Source organism: Cololabis saira, chromosome 3 (assembly GCF_033807715.1).
Source record: "Cololabis saira isolate AMF1-May2022 chromosome 3, fColSai1.1, whole genome shotgun sequence".
NCBI classification, from domain to species: Eukaryota; Metazoa; Chordata; class Actinopteri; order Beloniformes; family Belonidae; genus Cololabis; species Cololabis saira.
In genome coordinates, this window is record NC_084589.1 from 16,293,726 (window position 1) to 16,309,672 (window position 15,947).

General features: G+C 39.7%; 1 protein-coding gene across 1 annotated transcript in view; it reads left to right on the plus strand.

Moving 5' to 3' along the window:
• Nucleotides 1–15,947, plus strand: part of ulk4 (unc-51 like kinase 4) — a 125,341-nt gene that overhangs the window by 68,243 nt on the left and 41,151 nt on the right. The window contains exons 22-26 of the mRNA XM_061717916.1: nucleotides 5,938–6,071; nucleotides 6,228–6,349; nucleotides 8,843–8,899; nucleotides 13,323–13,374; nucleotides 14,180–14,274. Of these exons, the coding sequence (XP_061573900.1) occupies nucleotides 5,938–6,071; nucleotides 6,228–6,349; nucleotides 8,843–8,899; nucleotides 13,323–13,374; nucleotides 14,180–14,274 (460 nt within the window). The remainder of the gene's footprint in view (nucleotides 1–5,937; nucleotides 6,072–6,227; nucleotides 6,350–8,842; nucleotides 8,900–13,322; nucleotides 13,375–14,179; nucleotides 14,275–15,947) is intronic.

A 15,947-nucleotide genomic window follows, 5' to 3' on the forward strand; every position in this document is an offset into this window, starting at 1 on the left:
ATTGGCGATCACTTAAACATTTGATGAAATCATATCATAAAACATCAAAGATTGTACTCTGGATCAGTTGAAGAAGGTCATGTGGTCTGAGTCCAGATTTACCCAGAGCCCCAGGGTGATGGGTGCATCAGGGGAAGAAGAGAGGCAGATTAAGTTATATCAGGGGATTTCTTTTTTCGTTTTTTTTCCTCACACGGTGTGTAATGCAACTTATAATTGAATTCTTCACCCCAAGTACTAGGGCTGGGCGATATATCGAGATTTTAATATATATTTATATATTTTCAAACACGATATGGTACGAGACAATATCGTTTATATCGATTTAAAAAAAAAAAAGAAATAATTTTTTTTACATTTTTTTTTAATGATTTTGATATAGCTTATTTTGTAACAAATTTACTTGAATGTTTTATTTGAGATTTGCACAAATGTTTTGTTATTTGCACAACTGTCAACCTCAGTGGAAAAGTCTGCCTGTTACTGTCTACATTGTATTAATTGCACAGTGTATTTTGATTTAATTGTTATGCAGGAAAGGGATATTTGTTTTATTTTATTCAAGAAGCATTTTTATTCTATATATGCAGGCAGTTTATTTTTATTTCATTTGTTTTATACATTTTGATATTGTGCAGACCTCTGTTAACAAAGGAACCTGTGTGACATTTGGCACAAGGCTTTGTATTAAAACTGACTTTTTTAAGGGTTTGCCTCAGAAAAAAATTAAGCTAACAGAGATGCTATGCTATAATGCTTTGGGGGAAACCCCAATTAAGGCACAGAAAAAATATCGAGATATATATCGAGTATCGCCATTTAGCTAGAAAATATCGAGATATGACTTTTGGTTCATATCGCCCAGCCCTACCAAGTACTAAAGAAAAAAAAAAAGGAGTGGCATTTGTTTAGAATAATTAGTTGCACACTTTTAAATGTTGGAATGGTACTGTTCTGCTTTAGAGTCGAGTGATGGATGATTAGTTGAGATGAGCCAAAGTAAAGATACACAAAGTAAAGAGAGAGAGAGGAATCTCATCATGTCACAATATCTTAATTATTTGGTGACAGTATATATGGAAAGTCAGTACAGATAGAAGATGAGAGACAAAGAGATAGCCTTTTAGTTCTGAGAAAATGTGCTACTTTGGAGAAAGTCAAAGCAATAGTTAAGACTCTGGCCTAACCTCAGGATGCAGGGAGGTGAGTTATAAAGCTCATGTTGATCGGACACTGGGGATGGACAGCAACAGGAAGATGATGGAGAATGTTAGTCAGCGGGTGGTGACTGCTAACAGCTCCCTTGTGTCACTCACCTTGGTGAACCATATATAATTATCTGAACCGCATTCTGGATCTGGTTGAGAGTACTGTACCTGACTTTGGCTTCAAGGTTTCAAGGTTCTGCTACAATACACAGCAAGGAAGGAAGATGTCAGGATGAGCAGGATTCTCCTGAAGGGTGAATTGACATTACAGCTAATCAGATTTGATATTTTTGGATCAGGTCAGTAAACCGAGGAAAAGTTGAAGTAGCTCGGGGACCAACATGCTTGACAAAGGTTTAGTGGCTTAGGTGATTATATAGAAGGATAATTACTGTGATCGGCCCACATGAATAACGTTTGTTTTGTCCCATCGAGCCAGTGTCTAAATCCTTACAGAGCAAATCTGATAGTGAGTCTTGATCCCTGGGATTGTAGCTGCATTCAGCAGGAGATGTGTTTGTAAAAGGCAGCAAAAAAACGACCACTGGTACAGCACATTAACCACTATGTCAGTGATAAACCGGCAACTCAAATATGGCTGAAGATAGATGACTGCAGAGGTGAAATGTTTCTACACTTCAGGAGACTAAGCAATAGGGTGATGTAAAAGTGAGATGGATGCAACTTGGGTAAGCTCATGACTTTAGTGTTGATATGAGCAACGTTCAGGAAATGTTAATGTTTTATCTTCGAAGGAACTAGCTATTCCACCACTGACTACACCTTTCCAGGGTACTTCCTTGTTTGCCCATTTTTGAAAAAAGCTGGTTAAGACGTTTGAGCAATGGAGAAATTAAAGGTACAGTTGAATAGAGGAAGCAGTTTTTGTCTTTTTTTTCTTAACGGTAATAAACTACAGTCATCTATCCTTGTTAAAAAAAATAAATAATTAAGAAAAAATGTTCCATGAGGAAAAAGGAAATGTAATGATTCTGGCTAATTATTCATTTATATCATTTTTATATTTCCTGGGAATTTGACTGAGGCAGTTGCACAGACAGCAGGTGGGAGGAGAAGCCTCGGATAACAGACCTATGGATTAATCACGAGGACAGTGAGGTGGAAGGGAAAGAGTTATTTTCTTTACCAAAAGCTCCTATTAGACCGTGATATGTGGGCGGTGTAATAGATATGGTGATTTGAGAATTGTGAGAAGTTACCCAGGGTTTACTTAAATCTGGTAAAGTTGTCCCTAAAATTTAGGGAGGTCATCGCTTCTCAACTTACCACAGTGGAACAAAGTGAAGCAGTTGGGGGCAGGTTGTACCTCTGCAGTTGTTGATATCCTTGTTAGTAACACTGCAGATTTGCTAGGCTCAGCTTTAGATGCAGTTGCTCCTTTGAGAAAGAGGGTCTCTAAAGATAGGAGCTTAACTTCCTGGTATAATCTGTATAATTTGCATGCTGAAACAAAAAGTGTGTAAAATGGAAAGGAAGTGGTAGTTTGGTAAATTTGTAGATTCTTATCATGCATTGAAAGTCTAATAGTATCTGAAAAAGCCCCTCGCAAAGCTAGAATAGCTTATTATTCATTGTTGATAGAATATAATAAAAATAATTCACGTTTTCTGTTCAGCACTGTAGCCAGGCTGACAAAGAGTTACAACTCTGTTGAGCCGTGCATTCCTGCAGCTCTCAGTAGTAAAGACTTTATGAGCTTCTTCAGCAGTAAAATCATCAGAATTAGAGAAGAAATCAACCACCCACCACCTGCTGTAGGCGTTTTTTCAGCTTCAGTGACTTCCTTAGGCTCTGACCTGACTCTAGACCGTTTTGTTCCTGTAGACCTCCCTGAGATGACCTCAGTCGTCAATAGAGATACTGCAGATCACTCCGTTGGCTCCCCATAAAACTCAGCTTCCAATTCATAATTTTATTACTTGCATATAAAGTCCAAAATGGCCTAGCTCTGCGATATTTGCAAGATCTAATAGTACCGTATGTTTCTAAAGCCTGATTTATGGTTCTGTGTTAAACCAACGCAGAGCCTACGCCGTTGCCGTGACGCCGTCGCCGTGACGCCGTCGCCGTGACGCCGTCGCCGTGACGCCGTCGCCGTGACGTCGCCGTGACGTTGCCGTGACGTCGCCGTGACGCCGTCGTGAACCCTTCGGACCCTTCGGTGCAATACCCCCCCAGAGCGCTAGTTGATACTTTGTTTAGTTTCTGGCTTTTCCGGTCACAGTGAATCAAAGAGATAAGGACAACTATTGTGCAAAAAAAAACAAAACAACCCAAAAAAAAATAAATCACACACACACGAAGAAAAGAGCGCTGAAAGTTCACGACTGCTTCACGAACCGGAACCGGAAATGCGTTGCTACCAAGCAAACCAATCACAGCCCTCTCGGTCTGCGTTGGGTCTGCGTCGCCTTGACGCGTAGTTACATTTTTTGGGAGGTGCACGTCAGGCTACGGCGTAGGCTACGGAGAGCCTCCCGCGTAGCCGCGTACCCTACGGCGTAGGCTCTGTTGATTTAACGCAGAACCTTAAATTAGCCTTAACAGAGCTCTCTGCTCTCAGAGTGCAGGTTTAGTCGTAGCTCATAGAGTATCCAAATGTAGATTTGGAGGACAGGCGTTCTGCTATCAGACACCATTACTATGGAGTTTGGGTTAAGGAGGTTGACACCACCTCCACCTTTAAAACCAAACTTAAAACATTTATGTTCAGTATAGTTAGTGTAAACTGTAGTGTGTTAGGGCCAGTAGTCATAGCTGCGTCTATAGGACAAGACTGGAGCAGCTCGTCTTAAACATAACTCATAGATTTGTTGCCATAGACCTACGCTACAGGTGGACACCAACATGATCCACGGAGCGATGCCCCTCACCCCTCCTTCTGTCCTATTCTTCTCTTTCCTTTCTTCAGCTCAATACACAGTTATTAATTAGAAAGTATCCATCACCATAAAGGCTGAATTAAGGTTCTGCGTCACACCAACGCAGAGTTCACGCCGCAACCGTGATGCCGTCGTGAACCCCTTCGGATTTCTCCGTCACTCCATTTAGTCGCGGTGCAGTACCCCCCGCGGCCGCTAGTTAGCGATCTTTTTCTGAATGGTTTATCTGACTTTTTCCGGTCACAGTTAATCAAAGAGATAAGGACAACTATTGTGCAGAAAACCACAACAAAAAAAATCACATATAAACGAAGAAAAGAGCCCTGAAAGTTCACTACTGCTTCAAACCGGAAACCGGAATTGCGTTGCTTCCAAGCGAACCAATCACAGCCCTCTCTGTCTGCGTGTGGTCTGCGTCGCTCGACACGTAGTTACAATTTTCGGGAGGTGCACGTCAGTGACGGCGCAGGTGACGGCGTGTGGTCTGCGTGGACGAAAACCACACGCCGTAGGCACGGCGCCATTTTGACGCAGAACCATATTTCAGCCTTAAATGTTCTCCATTGTTCTTGTAGTTTGTTGTGCTGGTTTGCCCCCTCTTTTTCTCTTCTGTATATGTTTGCAGGCCAGAGCTTCCAGAGCTGCATCCTGACCTGTAGTCCTCCCTCTGACCACCTCAGTGTCTGCTGTCTGCACCTTTTAATGTAGTCATCTCTGTAGTACACCAACTGAACTTGTATCAGTTATATGTGCATTGGACTCTTAGTTCTCCTGCACATGGATAATTAATACTAATATACCATCTCTTTTGTACCTTGTATAACTGTGCCTCTCCTCTCTCTGTTCTTCGTTATCTCTGTCTGTTCTCCCTTTTCCTGCTCTGCCCGGCTGGCCGTCACCAGGAGGGTCCACCCTTATGAGCCATGTCCTGCTCAAGGTTTCTTCCCTCTTAAAGGGGTGTTTTTTCTTGCCACTGTCAGCATAAGGTTTTTCTTCCACTAAGGGAGTTTTTACCTGCCATTGTTTATGTAATAATTGCTTGTGGGTCATGTTCTGGGTCTCTGGGAAGTGCCTACAGACAACTTGTAATGTAATAGATGTTACATAAATAAAATTGAATTCAAATTGAATTGAATTAAAGCTGCCATATCCACACTAAAACCTTCACATAAATTATGCCCACTACATAAGAGAACTAAGATTTATTACTAACAATTGGTAATTGGTTTTTAAATAAAAAATGATTTGCCTAACTTCCTAGTACTGTACGTAGCTTCTGACCAAGTGGGGGGAGAGCAGCAGCTGCAAGAGAAGATGGTAACACTGGAGCAGATTAGGAAAATATGGAAAATCATAAAGACTGTTCGGTCTATCAGCCTTGGAAAGGCTTTTATGATCCAAGACTGACTGGTTAGACCCGACCAGGGGTCTTCAACCCTGGTCCTCGGGACCCCCTGTCCTGTGTGTTTTAGATGTTTCCCTGCCTCAGCACACCATGATACAAGGTGCTGTGTCAACAACAGAACTGTCCAGACCTTGATGACAAGCTGGTAATGACCATTAATTAGAATCAGGTGTGTTGATGCAGGGCAACATCTAAAACACGCAGGACTGGGGTCCCGAGGACCAGGGTTGAAGACCCCTAAACCAGACAATTCAAGATATAAGAGCATAACAAAATAAATGCAGTGTTATTTTTTAAAATGTCTCAGTAAAATTATGTACAGCGGTGAAAATAAAAACGATTTTCTACAATGTTGACATATTTATATTGACTTTATAATGATACTTGTACATACAATGCATGTGTATCTGTGTCTTTTTAGACTTGTAATGTACCTAGAACGAGAACTCCGCAAAGCTGCTCCTCTCAGAGAAAATCCCAGCCAATCAGGATACCTGTCTCAGTGTCTGGAGTTACTGATTGTCCATCTCTGTGGCACAGCACCAGCAATAATGGGTACACACGGATAAAAAACATACACATTCGGAAACCTTCCATCTGTAACTATGACCATGAATATGAGTAAACTTATTCTGATAAAAGGCTCTGATAAACAGCATTATCTAAATGGCTATTATATTCTTTTGTTGGCTTATCTTCTCTGCTCCCAAGAGGATGTTTTATCTGCCCTGAAAGGTGTTATTGGGAGGAAACACCCAACCAAAGCTCAGAGTAGGCAGCTTAAACAGACGTTGCCAACCATAACTGTAATGCAAGAGATTCTCTCATCTCAGGTAAGTTGTCCAAAATGTTATTTTATTCATTATTTGATTTCATGGTCTGTGGAGTGTTATTTATGATTATTACAGTTATTTAAGATTTTACATGCAGATTTTCTCATACACTACAGATACTCATTCCTATTGTTAAGAGCATAAAAAATAATTTAATTTGACGTCAAAATTCATTGTTTTCACGTTTAGATATTGGCATTTATACCTTTCATGCCATTGTTTGAGGGAGTTTAAGGATGGTCATTTCACAACAATACCAGAATGAAAAACAGCATTCCTCCTAGCTATTTTAAAAGTAGTTTAATTACCTTACATTTAGCAGACGCTTCTATTCAAAGCAACAAAGTACAATCAAGCCACACTAACATAATATCACAAGGGCAGTTTCAAGTTTAGTTTATTCATACATAGCCATTAAAATAAACGTATACAATTGAGACCAGTCAGACATCTATAATGGTCCTTTGGCATGTATGAATGGGTCCCAAAGTAAGCTATTGAAAGCTTTTGGGAGGGGGCCCAAGTTACGTCAGCATTCAAATAAGTGCAGCTAAGACGACATTCATGTGTAGTTTAGAAAGTTAAAGAGAGAGGGCATTTTACCACAGTGTTCTTGGAGAAGGAACGTTTTTAAATGCTTCCTGGAGGTAGCAAGTGACGACTCCGCTCTTGTGGCCACAGTTAACTTATTCCACCATTGAGGAACCAGTTGTGTATAAAGAGGGCTAGGTAGCATGATGATGACTGATGAGGAAGTGATGATGGCTAGCCATTGGCTAAGCTGACTGCCAATCAAAAGGCTATGCCCCATATTATAAGTAAATGAATCACTTTAAATGAAATCATGTGAAGTGGTATTAGTCTTATTGGACGTGAAATCTAGTTAAAACTGCATTTTGAACCAGACTGTGATTATATACATTTCTGGTGATAGATAGTTAGATATTTTATCATAGAATTCAATTGAGGTGAAATTATGTGAAGAAATAAAGTTTATATAAATTCACATGATGTGTTACAAAATAGTAATGTATATTGCTAAAACCACACTGCCGGAGGGGCTTCAGATAAGGTTCAGTAACATTGAGAAGCTAGTATACTCTGGCAACAGCTGTTGATGCTAGAAGAGTTAGAAATCAAGGTTTATAGTTGTCATAGGTAAGATGGGAGCAGGATCCAGGCACGGACACAGATCGGGTTGTAAGTGAATACATTTATTGAAGAGAATAATGCAGAGGTGCAGAGGAGTTGTGGCAGGCAGGGATCAACAGCAGGCAGACGGATGGATAGATTGGCAGGCTGGCAAATGGGCAGGTTGCCAGGCAGGATTTCCTGGCAGGACAAACAAATGAGAGTAAACAGGTTTAGAGCATGTAAAAACTTTCCAGTAGCAAACTGACTACGGCAGGATGATGTTACCACTGGAAGAAATGACAATCTGGCGACGATCAACAAGCCAACCCAGAAAAAATACTGCCACAGATTAGATGAGGAACAGGTGCGAGGCTTGGCTGCTGGAGAAAGGCGGGCGCCCACAGGACCACAACAATAGTCTGCTGTTATTATAAAATACTAAAAGAATATACACATAGTAGCAAATGACTATATAACAACTATTTCTACTAACAATTTTACAATAAAAATAAAAGCAATAACATAAAAGGAGCTAAATAATAAAAGCCACGATGTTAAAAACAACTCACGTAGCTTAGAGTATAAAAAATGTAGATAATTAGAGTTCTTCAGAAAAATCTGAACCAGAAAAATCAGTATTGGCAGGACACTTGGAAGTGGCCAAGAAAACTACAACCAGTGCAGCATCTCTAGTGAGAAGTCATGTGATTGAATGAGAGAGGGGGTCCAAGTACCAAGCCTTGGGACACCCCTGTAGAGAGGCGATGTAATGAAAATGTTTTTTCTTACCATGACACTTTAGAGGAATGCCCGTGGGGTAGGATTAGAACCAGGAGTGCGATGATCATGAGCTGTCCAAGTCACTTATTTGCTAAACAGAAATTGTCATTGAAGTGTTTTTTCACTTTCAGAAACATTGCAAAATTAATAATTAACTTCAATGACAGTAAATGGAAATATCTGAATGAAACAAATATTATTACATCCTGTACTTTTAATATTATTATTAAACTTTATTTATATAGCACCTTTCAGACGAAAGTCGCAGCTCAAGGTGCTTTACAGTAACAGTACAAATAAACAACAACAGCAAATAAAACAAAAAACACAAATATTTAAGTGCAGTGATATAAAACATAACCCTCATAAAATTCAGTTCCAAATTCCTCCGAAAAATCTGCCCGTGTTCTTATAAAGGGAAATGTTCCTTGGGTGCTGCATAGGCAAGCAACCAATGGGTTTATCAGGGTTTGCATCATTTGGATGCAAATGTATTTCTGTGCAACACTTTTTTGTTTATTCATTCTGTACTGTTTGTAATCATGTTGTGTATGTAAGCCTGACTCTCTCCCTCTTCAGGTCTTTAGATCTCGAATCGTAACCAAACAGTTCTTGGTCCAAATTGGATTGCTGCTGGTAAGTGTTCCATAATTCAGTTTTACCCACTGCTACATTTTGACTTTCTTTTTAGAAGTGGTTCCGTTACAACCTCACATTAGAAAAAGCTTAGACCATATGAAAAATGCCAATATTAAAAGAAGTGATTCTTACATTTGATTTCATTCATTAATTCATTCAAAACTGTTTTTCTCATTAAATTATTTCCATTTATTAGTTTACACCTATGTTTAATTTTAGGCTCTTTACAAATTCAAAAACCATGGGATAGTAAAGGGTTTGCCACTTTGTAATTTCATTTAATTTCATTTATTGATAACACTAGTTAACACTAGAATGAATCAATGTATCATTATACAAAGAAATAAACATACACATATATATACACACTTCCATACACACAAATTTTGAACATAGAGTACCTTGTGAATTAATGTATATAAATAAATGAATCTATTTTATCTGGATATACACAAAATAAACAAATCTATAAAATAAATCTATACCCAATGTGCACACACCTATTTATATATAAATAGCTATATACATGCACATGTATAGCAATACACATAACACATAAATCCTGTTTAACATGTCTGAAAATAGGTCAGAAGAAGTAAAATGTATTTAATCCTACCCATTCTCCAATATTCCATACACTTGATATCCATCTGGTTTTCTGAGTCTTATGAATTTATGAAAAAAAAAAAAAAATGCATATAAAGTAATGCAGAAAGTAATCTGATATTAGTTTAATGCCACATTTTAGCGTTGTAATGCTCAATTTTAATGTTGTAAATTGACATTCAGATAGACTTTCACATCCAACTACACACTACTCCCCAATCCCACCATGCTGCACTCCTTCATCAAAACCACCCAAGTCCAGTGTCCCCCACCAGCCCCACATCTAGCGCCCCCAAATGACTCAGGAATCAGGAGGTCCTGACCCGGTTGGCTGGCACAAGACACCACACCGACACAAGCACCTAGACTCCTAACAGCAAAACCCAGCCCAGGCTCCACCCACACTCTCCCCCATCTCCCCGAGACCTCTCCCCGCGACCCCTGGGGTGGGTTGGGGGTGCCCATCCCACCCGCCTCAGCACAGGCATACACCTCCCAGGCAGTCTACACATCCTGGCAGTGAAGAAGAGCGATGCGAGGCACCCGGGCCAAACCCCAAGCATTATCACCAAGGGCCACCAAATGCCAGTGAGGCGCTCCATGCAAACCCCCCAAAGTCCACAAGGACCCCCAGAACACTGCTGGAACCCAAACCCAAATAACCATGCTGCCATTCCCTCCCTCAACCTTCTTACATCCATTCTGGATAACAGTCGATTCAACATTTCAGGTGTCATTTTGTCTGATTGTTCGTGGAAACATATCTTGAGGTGTGCAAAAGTATGAGGTTATTGTTGCTGCATTTTTCATGTCTGAATTTTTCACACATTTACTTTTGGGGAGAGATCAAGACTGTGGGAAAGCCAATCTAAGAATTGTGCACCTTTTGCACTGCGTAGTGTGCACAGAATGTGTTGTTGCATTGTTTTATTGAAAAATGGATGGATGTTAGTGGAAAAGATGTCCCTTTAAAGGTAGCATACCCTCTAAAATCAATTAATACACTTTTCTGGATTGATGCTGTCCTCACAGATATTGTAAATGGCATTTATCAATGGCACTGAAACAATCCTGGACTATTACTGAGTCTTGCTATTGGACTTGTTGCTGATGGGAGTTTGAATAGTCCTTTTTCATTTTTGGTCAGAGCATGTGCTGTGTATTTCCATGTAGGGGTTTGCACCCATACCTTTGAAGCACCCATGATATGATATCCCCTCAAGTCATTCTTTTCAAGGGATTGCGTTTTAAAACGTTATTTGCTTCATCATTTGAAAGTGGAAATCCTTTGCCTTGTTTTGCTCCTCAAAGATAAGGCTGCATGCAGATGCTTTGGCTGTTTCAACATGTAGACGCATGCACTCAAAGAAAAATATAGAAACGTAGCAGAGAAACATCTTCTTTGTTTGGATAATGCCTTCACATTGGACACATTTATTTATTCCATAGAAAAGGGATGGAATCGATGGAATCCAATGGATTTGTTGCATATAGTGGTAACCAGCTCCAAGCCTTTCATGAATACTGCATATCATAATTACAATCACCCAATGATGCCAGATTGAAATAGATATATCTTAATAATAATGAAGTATTGGAAATACTTTGTAAGGTTTGAATTGAACCCAGAAGCGGAAGGAGACATGGAGGCAGATTTAATAGATTTATTGAGATATCTAGAGTTCACAGAAGTTACAACCACATCACCCAAGAGACCAGAAGCAGACAAGGAAGAAGCCCGGGCCTTGGCAACCAGCAGCCCCCTCGGGGGACCAGAAGAAAGCCCCTCGCAAGCAAGCCCCACCCCCGCCCAGCAGGCAACAGAGAGAAGCCCTGGGCGGAGCCCTAATGACTGCAGAAGAATGCAGCCAGGGGACTTATGGTGATGGACCAGGACACCCATTACAGGCCCATCTCAGGGCCAAGAGGTCCACGCCCTCCGGGGCAACACCCTCCGCCTGGAGTGACAGGGCCACCCCCAACACCCCAAGGTGGAAACCCCAGAGCCAAAAGCGTGCTCAGCTGCAAGAGCAGCAGGGGGGAAGTGGAGATGGGCCCGAAGCACAAGAGCCCCCCAACAAGGAGCCACCAAGGCAACAGCAAAGAGCCCCAAACCCAGGCCAGACGATGGACATCACCTCCCTCACTCCTGCCCCCTGAGGATGAATGTGTGTGGCTGCGACTAATGCAGTTAAAAAGCAAATGGGGAGGGGAAACTGGTACTCTATTTCCCTCTCTAATGCAGGCCAGTTGGTAAGTGTTATACAGGTCCAGTTTGGTGAAGATGGCGGCACTATGAAGAGGTTGAAGGCCAGGCTAATGAATGGAAGGGGTTACTTGCTCTCTGATGTTTGCTGAGTTCTTAATAGTCAATGTAGGGCTTGTGGAGAACTGTCCTTTTTGCTCATAAAGAAAAATTGAGCTGCATCTGGGAAAGAGGATCGATGGGTACTTTCACATAGTAAAACCTTGATGGATTTCTACCTGACTTCATGTTCTGGTCAAAAGAGATTGTATAACTGACTCTTTGGATGCCTTAGCTGGAGGTCAGCAGCACAATTGTGGAGCCCATAAAGGAGTAAAGCATGGTGTTTATTGAAGAGTGTTGAGGGTTATCTCAGGCTCCTTGGAGATTCTTGGTTTTGGATGCTGAAGGAAAAGAAAACACGCAACGCTGGCTGTCTCCCAGACTTTGTCATGGTCTTGTCAGGTTTTTGGTTGCTTTGGGATTTCCTGTGTTCTGTGTTTACGGTTTGTTTTAGTGCTTCCATGTTTTTCTGCTGTTTTCAGGAGGTTTGTTTTGTTTATCTTCTGGGTTTTATTTTGAAAGTGTTATTCTTTGTTTGACTCTTCAATGGCTCTTTTCCCCCTATGTCTAAAATATTTTTTGAAATTAAACTAAACCCATTTCAGACTCTCCAAACATGTGGAAAAAAGCACTCTCGTCAGATAAAACTAAACTGAAAGACATATTCTGATTACAGTAAAGTCTGAGCTTCTTATCCATCAAGAAAAATTCCACATGTGGCTCCAAACCATTATCCCAACTCCACCTTCCCCACAGCTAAGTATTTTAATGGCAAAATTAATCTGCCATAGCAAGTCCTGGAAAACTGGTCAGAACTGAAGAAATTAAGAAATTGTGAACTTTGTGGGGTACTATTCCATGGTCCATGGTTCTGTAATTTACTTTTGTGGGATTTCTTGGTTGTTTTTCAGTTTGTATCATGTGTTGTGTTGATCAAATGATACATACACCTTAAAAATCAATTCCAATAACACACTGTAAATAAACAGAATAGTAAATATAACAGCAGGGATGAATACTTGTAAAAAAAACACTGGAAGATGCCGTTCATCCGCAAGACACTTGGTCCTCAGTTTTCCAAGTGCTTTTTTAGTGTTTATATATGCAGTTGCTTTTTTGAATGCATTGTAGGTGTGTGAATTTTGAAGCCTAATTATTGTGCTCTTTTCTTCACTTGTTCATGGTGATAGATGATTCTCCATCACTTTATTATTCATTAACCTACAGACAACTGTGACCGCTTAACCTAACTTTTACAGTACTTATACATTAGTAGTTCAATAAACAATCAGCAGTCACAAGTCTAAATTGCTTTTAAAGTCTTGAAGCTTGGAAGCTTTTTCTTTCTCTCTGTGTTTCTTTTTTTCTGCTCATATTGATTGTACATGTGAAGAAATAATGAAACAGGAACTTATTAAAGTCATAATTAGATTAAAAAACAATATAATATTCATGTTTACAGTAATGTTACTGAGATATGGTGTCTTTATTATTACTTTCTTTCAGAAATATGTTGCCTCAGTAACATTGAATGAGCCTAATTTGGCCAGTGCTGTAGGTAAGTTATTTTTCAGTGGCTGCTGGGATTTTTTAGTTTTTTAGTATGGTTTGTTTTCAATACACTGCTTTATTGTCACTTCATCATTATTCATATTCCATTATTCCTATTATCACATATTTTAATGCTAGTCTGAATGCTGTGCCATGTGCAAAGTGTAACTAACATTTAATTTCCTTTTTCAGTATATGTTGAGGTTGAAGTAATGACCCCCATGTTCTTGATAAATGGTGCTGCAAAACTATAGTGTCATCTTTAACATATAGAAATGTGAAAGCTCTATTTTTAAGCCTTAGTTACCCTTGAATTCTAGTAATAAATATGAATACGTGTGGGTCAGACAAAAGTGGTGACCAGTCATAGCAAGAAAACCACTAACAGATGAAGTAACACTGCTCATCTTGTTAAAATATGGTATGCTGGGAAAACTTTCAGTGTCACATGAAAATCCCTTACAGACCCTCTGCCTACATAGACATTTCTGCAGAATAGCTATCCCCTCACCTCCACCCTCCCTTCCAATATGGCAACAGTAGTCGCCCAGCAGGACTGCTTAGAAAGGGCTTAAAATGCACAGCTGAGGGTCCAAAGGGTTCAGCTGGCCTTTGTCCCCCACCACCAATCTAATAGGACCCAGAAGAAAAGAAAACGACCCACATCTCTGTTTCAGATAACCTGTGTCCGTGTTTGAGTGCGTGTGTGCATGTTTGAAGAGCGCAGGGTCATCTACTGTTTATCTGAACCAAGTAACAGGGTTGAGAGCCTCAGTCCCGACTATTACTGATAAGATTTGATTCCTCATTAGGTGCTGCAGTATGTGAAGAGCTGATTAGAACAACCCTTTCCATTGTGGAAATTCTGAGTCAGCACCATACCCTCATCACTCCATTTCACTGCACTGTAAGTATTCTTGCAGTATGCACCTAAATTCCTGTCGGATTTTCTTTCATCTGTCTGATACTGAATATTTGTGTAAGTTGGAGTTTGGTTTAGTGTCTGACCGGCTGTTTGTCTGTCTGATGGACTAAGTGAGGTTACATTAGTTAAGCAAGAACATTGATGATGTTAAAGTCAGTGAATGTCAGTTTCTTATCGGCCAGGACTGTGGCAGTAACTTGTCATCATCCATCCTAAAATGTTGTATCCTTCCGCAAAGGTCAGATTTTCAGCACAATAATAGTAACTTTACAATGACAGTAACGGGTAATATGATTCTCGTTTATAAGGATTACACAAAACAACTTGTGGAGTAACTCTTTTAAATGTAGTATTATTTTCTTAGATTTTCACGTAACTGAACATTAGAATGAAAATGATCGCCTTGAATCGCCTTGTTAATCAGAGAAATGGCAGAGGAACTTTTTCTTTTTCTATCCATAGTTGCATGACATATCAGAGAGAAAGAAACAAAGAAAGAAAGTAGGAGAAAGTCAGAGTAGGTTGGCTGGATCTTAGATTTTGCTGGTGAAAATAATAATTACTGCTCAAAGAAATAAAGGGAACATTTAAACAACACAACTCAGCGTAATGTGTTCCCTTTATTTTTATTGTGATATTGAGAAGCTGATTTTTTTTTTTTTTTTTTTTAATTCAAATACATGAATTCTGTCTCACTGGTTACAGCAGAGCTCAAACAAATGTGCTGCATTGGTAATTGTCTCTTTGAACTGTGTTGACATGATGCTGCTGATCCACTATAATTAATCGTATTCAGAATCAGCCCTTGTTTAGCCTTAATAGAATAGAAATGGGTCTCTTCTGATACAACCTATTATAAAAAGATGTTGATACTCCCAATACTGTTGTCTTCAGTGAATGCACAAATAACCTCAGTGTAATACGACTGTTGGATTGAGTTATGACTAGCTCATTCATGGACAGTATGATGGCAAATATCCTTCATTTGGTGCTAATGGTGGAGAAATGATGTTAAGCCAGTAGTAGCTAATGTGCTTCAGGCCTGAAATGCACATTTTATTTTGATACTGTTCGCAAATAGATACATGTCAATGCAGATGTAAGAATCATTTGGTTGTTATAGAAAATGCATATATTGTTTGCGTTATAATTTTATTTTTCTTATACTCCACAAAAGTTAGAATGTTGTCCCCTACGTTAGTTTGGATGAAATTGATTGCTAAATGATTTAATTTAATGATGCACTGTAGTTTCCCTCGTTTGTCGATTTCATATAGTGGCTCGTGATATTATATTCACTTCACATCTTCTATATTGAATTTATCTCCTAGAAATCAGAGACCACAGGGGACAAATTCTGAGCTATTAGGCAAGACACTAATCAAGTATCGAACCAAGACAACCTCATCAGATCTGTGGCTGTTTTTTTGTGCACATGTGCATTCGTGGGTGAGCTTGGGATGGAATGATGAGATTGTGTTTAATGACTATTGACATATGGAAGTGGAGACCGGTAGGAAGGACAGAGTATAAAGGAAAAGAGAAGAGAAGAGATGAGGAACAGAAGAAATTAGTGAACAGGAAACTTGCAGCTACATATAAGTCGATAACACAGGAAGACACTTTAATTACTGAGCAGCCAGCTCCGATTAACT